At 55.2% G+C, this 8,030-nt stretch overlaps 1 protein-coding gene across 9 annotated transcripts in view; it reads left to right on the top strand.

The window, feature by feature from the left end:
* LOC142820905 (uncharacterized) overlaps nucleotides 1–8,030 on the top strand; it is a 67,718-nt gene that overhangs the window by 16,375 nt on the left and 43,313 nt on the right. For 5 of the 9 annotated variants that reach the window (XR_012897908.1, XR_012897906.1, XR_012897907.1 and 2 more), the window contains exon 3: nucleotides 827–1,065. Coding sequence is in view for 4 of the 9 variants with exons in the window: in XM_075910410.1 (XP_075766525.1) it covers nucleotides 827–1,035 (209 nt within the window). In the remaining 5 variants the exon portion in view is untranslated. The remainder of the gene's footprint in view (nucleotides 1–826; nucleotides 1,066–8,030) is intronic. The other 4 variants (XM_075910410.1, XM_075910408.1, XM_075910407.1 and 1 more) reach the window with 1 other exon arrangement.

Genomic DNA, 8,030 nt, shown 5'->3' with positions numbered 1-8,030 from the left:
CTGTTTAAAATCTATCTATTATAGCTTGGGTTTCTTTGTTGCTGGTGCACTTCTGCACATACCTTGGTGCGCATAACATTTATTGCTTATGGGAACACACCAGCAGTACAACTGTCAGCAGCACTGCCCAAATGTCTGGTGTGCCTTATCTTAGCGGGCCCATTGACTGTTCTGCCCTGGGGCCTAGAATTGCTATCAGCAGGGTGGGTGGGGCCAACGTCTGCCCCAGGTTAGCCCTTGGCAGCCAAAGCCAAGGGTCCTGCAGCCCCTTCCTTGGGCTCCAAGGCAGAGAGCAAGAGATGGCCTGGCAGGCCATGGTGGCAGGACAGTGCAGTGCCCCCCCCCCCCCGAGTCAGGTTCTAGGCTTGATTTAGCCCCTGCTGTGCCCCCTTTGCAGAGCTCTGGGGACCACAGTGGCTCCCTGGGGAACCCTGAGCTGGGAGAGGTGTGGCAGGAGGCGGCAGGAATGGGCAGAGCAAGCCAGGGACAGCCCTGCAAGGCTGTCAGGAACTACCGCAGCCCTAGGAGACACACTACAGTCCATAGACCACAAGAATCATGCTTTGTCCAGCACACTGGGCACTTACTGAGCCTGGGGCGGGTTGGGCTCAGCCCCCTTCTACAGGCTGAGCAGCAGCATTTCCCGGCCTGGCAGCTAAGCACTAGTCACTGGGCCAAAGGAAAGCTCACGGGAGGAAGGGCTGCTGGGGGCTGTGCGCTGCCTGTCAGCGGTGCCCCGCGGGGAGCCGGCTCCGATGCCGCCTGCTGCAGAGGGCTACGTCAGTTCTGCCATGTAACCATCCAGCGGGTCTGCTCTTTGACACAGGGACCCTGCCAGACCCGACCACCACCTGCTCGTCGACACTGCCCGGCCGTGCAGGACGATGCAGAGACACCGCGCACAAGGGCTCCTCCAGCAGCTCGGACCCTGGGAGCAAAGGCGCCGAGGAGCGAACCTGTCATCTTGCCTGCTGTGCGGCCTCTGCCGAGCTCTGTGACGCTGAAGCAGAGACCCCCGGTCAGCCCTGCGAGATGGTGAGAGCTGACAGTGGACGGGCTATTCAGGTAGGGTGTGGGCCAGGCTGGGCCAAGCCCCCTTCTGCGATTTCCTGTGTCTCAAGTGGGCGCCCTAGCTCTGGCCACGCGAGAGCCACCCTGTGCGGCCTAGCGCTCAAGTCACTCCCTGGAGCGCTGGGGTGGAGGCTTTGCTGGGTCAGCAGAGGCCGTTGGGCTTTCCTGTTGCAGTAGGGCCCCTTTCGTTAACTACTGATAGGGCCCAAGCAAACACTCACTGTGTGAAGCCCTCCATAGCACAGGGGTGTAGGTGCTGGCTTGGAAGGTTGAGTCTGTGAGTTCTATTCCCCCTGTGCCTGGTAAGACAAAGGGTTTTGAAAAATTATTTGCTGCCTCTTCGGCTTTTTAATAAAACTCGGATCTCTCTTTTGCCCCCTGTGGTCCTGGCCTGCCCAGGAGGTGGGAGATCCCAGTTCCAGTCCCGCCTCTGCGAAGGGACTGGAGCGGGTATCTCCTGCCTCCCAGGGACCGCCCCCCCACCACCCGCCCCCTAACCCCACCCACCCACCCCCCTCCCTAGCCCACCCACCCCACCCCCCACCCCCACCTAACCCCACCCCCCAGAGAGGTGAGAGCTTTCAGTCTAAGTCCCGTCTTTTATTCTTAAGACAATGGCTCCACCCGGAGCAGGGACCTAAATAGGAATCTGCCACCTCCCCGGTCACCTGGGAGAGAGGATTTCCCCAGTCAAACCCCTTCTAAAGGGGCAGAGGTAGGATTCGAACTAGGAAATCCAAGGATCTCCCACCTTCTAGGCAAGCACGCAACCACCGGGCTACAGAGTGATCCAAACGCTAGAGCTGCCCCAGGCCACACTTAAGTAAAGGGGAACAGCGCCAACAGGTAAGAGTAATGGCACTTGCTCTTCAAATGAAACACTTTCAACCCCAGCAGGGACTTGAACCCCTTCTGTGAGCAGCCTAGGCAAGTGCTGTGACCACTGCCCTATGGAGAATTTTACAGAGGTAGCTCTCTCTTTGGCCCAGTTAATAGTTTATTAAAGTGGAACAAGTGTCAACAGAAAAACCAGAGTATTTCAATGTTTCAGTCACACCACCAGGGACTTGAACCAGGGGCACTCACACCACAAGTCAACACACTAACCACTGCCCTATGGTGAGCTTTCATGCCAACTGGCTTCTCTTTGGCCCAATTAATAGTTTATTAAAGTGGAACAAGTGTCAAGAGAAAAACCAGAGTATTTCAGTGCTCAGATCTACTCACACCACCAGGGATTTGAACCAGGAACAGTCACACCACAACTCAACACACTAACCACTGCCCTATGGTGAGCTTTCATGCCAACTAGCTTCTCTTTGGCCCAATTAATAGGTTAGTAAAGTGGCACAAGTGTCAAGAGGAAAGCCAGGGCATTTCCTTATTCAAATTCACTCACTCTATCAGGGACTTGAACCAGGAGCATACACACCACAACTCAACACACTAACCACTGCCCTATGGTGAGCTTTCATGCTGCCTGGCTTCTCTTTGGCCCAATTAATAGTTTAGTAAAGTGGCACAAGTGTCAAGAGGAAAGCCAGGGCATTTCCTTATTCAAATTCACTCACTCTATCAGGGACTTGAACCAGGAGCACGTGTAGCCCAAGCCAATATACTAACCACTGCCCTATTGAGAGTTTTACAGAGCTAGGCTTCTCTTTGGCCCAATTAATATTTCCAAGGGGTAGCTCAAGGACCTGACCAATAGAGTTCACACCCCAACCACTGCCCTAGAGAGCTTTACTGGAGAAAGCCTCTCCTTGGCCAAATTAATAGTTTGTTCAAGTGGAACACGTGTCAAGAGAAAAGTCAGGGCATCTCCTTATTGAAATTCACTTGCCCCCCCCAGGGACTTGAACCTGCAGCAGGCACAGCACAAGCAAACACATTAACCACTGCCCTTTGGAGACCTTTACAGAGTTCAGCCTCTCTTTGGCTCAATTAATAGTTTAGTAAAGTAGAACAAGTTTCAACCAAAAAGCCAGAACATTTCCTTGCTTAAATCCACTTGCCCCACCAAGGGCTTGAACCGCTGGCATTCAAACCACAAATCAACACACTATCCACAGCCCTTATGGAGAGCTGTCACAAAACTAGTGCTCTCTTTGGCCTAATTAATAGTTTATTAAAGTGGAACAAATGTCAACGGAGAATGCTAGGCTATTTCACTGCTTATCTCAATTTGCCCCACAGGGACACTTGAACTAATAGAGCTCATACCCCCAACCAGCACACAAACCACTGCCTTATAGAAAACTAGGCTTTGTTTTGGCCTAATTAATAGTTTATTAAAGTGGAACAGTGTCAACAGAAAAGCCAGGACATTTCATTGCTCAAAGCCACTTGCCCCACAGGGGAATTCAACAGTAGACATCACACCAGTGGTCAACTGAAAGCTTTCATGGAAGTAAGCCTATCTTTGGGCCAATTAATAGTTTATTCAAGTAAGTGGCACCATGTCAACCAAAAAGCCAAGATACTGCTTCATTCAATCCTTTTGCCCCAAAGGGTGGAGGGAAAAAAGAGAGCCAATGAATTGACCCAGTAGCATTTACACCACAAGTTAACACACTAACCACTGCCCCAGAGAAGAAGTATTTTGAGAGCCTCTTGATCTGATCCAATTAATAGTTAACTAATGTGAAACAACTGAACAAGAAAGCCTAGAAGGCAGGGTTGTTCAAAGCCCTGTTTCCCCACGACTTCCGCAGCTCTGGGTGAGGGCCCTAATCACAGGGCTGTAGAGGGCTTCTCTGTCTGAGGCTTTGCTTTGGCTGTTACTAGTTAATGAACATGGGACAGTGGCATAAGGAAGGCTGAGGTTGCTCCCTGCTCAATTCCCAGCCCCATAGCCCACAAATGGAGCAAGTGAATCTAAATCTGCAGCAGCCAGGAGACTTTCTAAACTACTGCACAATGCAGCACTCAACAGGCAGCATTTTGCCCAATTAATATTCGATTAAAGTGGAACATAGAATCATAGATTACGAGAACTGGAAGGGAGCTCAAAAGGTCACCAAGTACACTCCCTGCCCTCACGGCAGGACTAAGCACCATCTGGATCATCCCTGATAGATGTCTGTCTAACCTGTTCTTAAGTATCTCCAGGGATGGGGATTCTACCACCTCCCTAGGCAATTTATTCTTGGCTGTGTCTAGACTGGCCAGTTTTTCCAGAAAATCAGCCGCTTTTCCGGAAAAACTTGCCAGCTGTTTACACTGGCCACTTGAATTTCCGCAAAAGCACTGACTTCCTTTTGTAAGAAATCAGTGCTTCTTGCGGAAATACTATGCTGCTCCTGTTCGGGCAAAAGTCCCTTTTGCGCAAACTGGCCAGTCTAGACACAGCCATTGATTCTTGTCTTACCACCAGAGGTTAAGAAGAATATTGTTTCTCTCTCCTCTTTGTTAACACTCTTTTAGGCACTTAAAAGCAGGTATCATGTCCCCTGTCAGTCTTCTCTTTTCCGGACTAAACAAGCTCAGTTCTTTCAGTCTTCCCTAATAGCTCATGTTTTCTGGACCTTTAATCATTTTTGTTGCTCTTCTCTGGACTCTCCAGTTTTTTCACATCTTTCTTGAAATGTGGTGACCTGAACTTGACACAATACTCCAGTTGAGGCCTAATGAGTGCAGAGTGGTAAGCAAGAGTACTTTTCGTGTCTTGCTCACAATACTCCTGTTAATGTATCCCAGAATCATGTTTGCTTTTTTTGGAACAGCACCGGCACCAACTGGAACCCGGAAGTGCTCCGGCCAGCTGGACAATTGGAGCTGCTAGAGGGGAACGGCCCGGCGAGGGGCAAACCCGCCACCATTTTGCAGTAAGGCAGGGGAAGCCCCACTCCGCCGCCGAGAATTTCCAGGAGGGGAGTGGGCTTCCCACCCCCCAGACTGCAGTAGTTATCGCCGAGCAGGGGGGTAAGAGGCAGCGCTGCGGGACCAACCCGGCAGCACCCCAGCTGCTCTGTTCTGCTGCTTCCCCAAGTCCGCTACTAGTCAGTTTCAGCAGCGGCAGCAGTGGACTTGGGGAAGCAGCAGAGCATAGCAGCTGGGGTGCTGCCAGGTTGGTCCCACAGTGCCGCCCCTCACCCCCCTGCTCGGCGCCTGGCAGCTGCTCTGCTCCGCCCCGCCACTTCCCCAAGTCCACTGCTGTCGCTGCTGAAACTGACTAGTGGCGGACTTGGGAAAGCTGCGAAGCAGAGCAGGTGGGGTGCTGCCGGGTTGGTCCCGCAGTGCCGCCCCTCACCCCCCTGCTCGGCGATAACTTCTGCAGTCTGGGGGGTGGGGAGCCCGCTCCCCTCCCAGAAACTCTTGGTGGCAGTGCGGGGCTTCCCCCGCCTTCCTGCAAAATGGCAGAGGGTTTGCCCCTCGCCACGCCGTTCCCCGCCCAACCCCTGGATGCAGTGCGGGTCCGGGCAGACCCGTCACAGCCCCCCCACCGGAGTACCTCCCGATACTCCGGCATAGCCAATAGTCCGGCACTACATAGGTCCCAAAGGTGCTGGATTATTGGAAGTCTACTGTAGTCGCTTCCCATTCTGTATGTGTGAAACGGATTGTTCCTTCCTCAGTGGAGCACTTTGCATTTGTCCTTAGTAAACTTCATCCTGTTTATCTCAGACCAGTTCTCCAGTTTGTGCAGATCATTTTGAATTATCTCCAAAGCACTTGCAACCCTTCCCAGCTTGGTATCATCTGCATATTTTATAAGCATACTGTGACATAGTGGGGGTACCTGGCTGGTTTCTATGCTGCTGGCTCTGGGGTAACCCCCACTGGCTGCCATGGGTACCACGACCCAGCAAAACAGGACGAGTCACTATGCAAACTAGTATGGCCAGACACCCCCCATGGAGAGGAACAAAGGAAGATGGAATGCTGCCCTGGCTGGGGGGCAGGGCGGGAAGAGAGTGAGTTCCTGGCTGGAAGGCAGGGAAGAAGGAGCTGGGGAGGGGGCTGGGACTCCCCTATCTCAAGGGGGGCACTGAGGCCTCTTAGCCCCAGTTCCTGTAACCAGATTACATCTGTGCTGTGCTGTATCCTGGAGGAGCAATAAACCACCCTCAATTCCACTGGCTGGTGGAGTCTGTTTGTGCCATTTCGGGGTGCAGGAGACGGGGACCCCCAACGCGCCGTCACATTGGTGTCAGAAGTGGGATGCACTGCACCCCGTGGATGGAGCTTCCAGCGGCGAGCGACAAGGCGCCGTAGAAGCAAGAGCCCTGGAGCCAGGCGTGCTGGAGGCAGAGCGAAGCAGTTCCGGGGAATCGTGGGGCGCTGCAGCACTAGACTGGTGAGTCTGCACCGACGGGCCCAGCGGGCAGATGGCCTACGCCCGACTCTTGAAGGCAGAGCTGGTGGGGCTGTGCAGAGAGAGGGGCTTGCCTGTGCGGAAAGCAGCCAAGGCCCAGCTGATTGCCCAGCTGGAAGAGAATGACCAGCCACAGGGCCAGGATCTTGTCCCCAGGGGAAGCTGCCAGACTCCCCCTGAGAGAGTGTCAGGCTCAGAGAGGGGGAGGAGCGCTGGAACCCACCAGAGAGATGAGAGAGTGTCTCTCGGGAGGCCTGCAAGCCGTAGCCCATCTAGGGCAGGGGCTAGCCCAGCGGAGCTGCGGCGGCTGGAGATCCAGCTGCGGATCAAGGAATTGGAAGCAGAGGACCGAGAGAGGGACCGCCAGGACCGAGAGAAGGAGCGCCAAGATCAAGAAAGGGACCGCCAGGACCGAGAGAGGCAGCGACAGCATGAGCTGGCCATGGCAGAGCGGAGAATCGGCGGGGCACCAGCTTCGCCAAGTGCGGATGGGCCCCAGGGTCCCGGGACTGCCAGGCACTTGGAAAGGCTCGTGGTGGCCCAATTGAAGGACGTGGGCGACATAGACGGGTTCCTCAGCTCCTTTGAGAGGGCCTGTGGACTGCAACGGGTTCCCCCAGCTGACTGGCTGCAGGGGCTCATCTCCGCACTGAACCAGGAGGCAGCCGGAGTGCTCAGTCAGCTGGAGGACCTACAGCCAGGGGATTACAGCCGAGTCAAGGAGGCCCTGCTGCACAAGTTCGGGCTGACCCCCGAGATGTACAGGAAGAAGTTCCGGGGGGTACAGAAAGGGCCACGGGAGACCTATGTGGATCTGGCCTCCCGCCTGTCGCAATACGGCCGCAAGTGGGTGTCTGGAGTCGGAGCCCAGACCGCAGAGGAGCTGCTCAAGCTGGTCCTGATGGAGCAGTTCTATGAAGCGTGCCCACCCAAACTGAGGCTGTGGCTCAAGGACCAGAGACCAGAGAACCCCCAGGAGGCCGGGAGGCTGGCGGACGAGTTCACGGAGAGCCGGTCCGGGTGTGAACGGGAGTCCCGGAGAGAAAGGGAATCACGCAGAGACCGGATCTCGGCTGAGCGACGGAGGGAGTCAACTACGGGGCGAGACCAAGGAACAGGTCGTCTGCGCCCCAGAGAACCAGCCAGGGCCTGGACAGAGACAGCCCAAAGCCTAACTTGCTATCGCTGTGGGCAAAAAGGCCACAAGAGGGCTCAGTGCACCAGGTCCCAGGACCGGGGACTTTCCAGGGTTAACTGGCTGGGGCGGGAGGAAGGGCAGGCTGCCCCAGAGGCAGGGGCTGGCAGGCAAACCTCAGCTCAGAGAGAGGGGAAGGATGCTCAGTGCACCTCCCCTGGGAGGTCTGATTCTCAGGAGGCGGATTTCTCCGTGTACCGGGTGGGGGCAGGACGGCCCCTGCGGAGCGAGTGCCTCATACCCCTGGAGGTGGATGGTAGGAAGGTGACGGGCTTCTGGGACACGGGGGCGGAGGTGACTCTGGCCCGATCCGACATAGTGGCCCCAGACCGGATACTACCCCACACGCAGCTGACCCTGAAGGGCATAGACGGGTCCCCGTTTAAGGTGCCTGTATCCCGGGTGCATCTGAAATGGGGGGCGAAGGAAGGCCTCAAGGAAGTGGGG

The sequence above is a fragment of the Pelodiscus sinensis genome, chromosome 27 (assembly GCF_049634645.1).
Source record: "Pelodiscus sinensis isolate JC-2024 chromosome 27, ASM4963464v1, whole genome shotgun sequence".
In the NCBI taxonomy this organism is placed as follows: domain Eukaryota; kingdom Metazoa; phylum Chordata; order Testudines; family Trionychidae; genus Pelodiscus; species Pelodiscus sinensis.
This window is presented reverse-complemented; position numbering and strand designations above follow the sequence as displayed.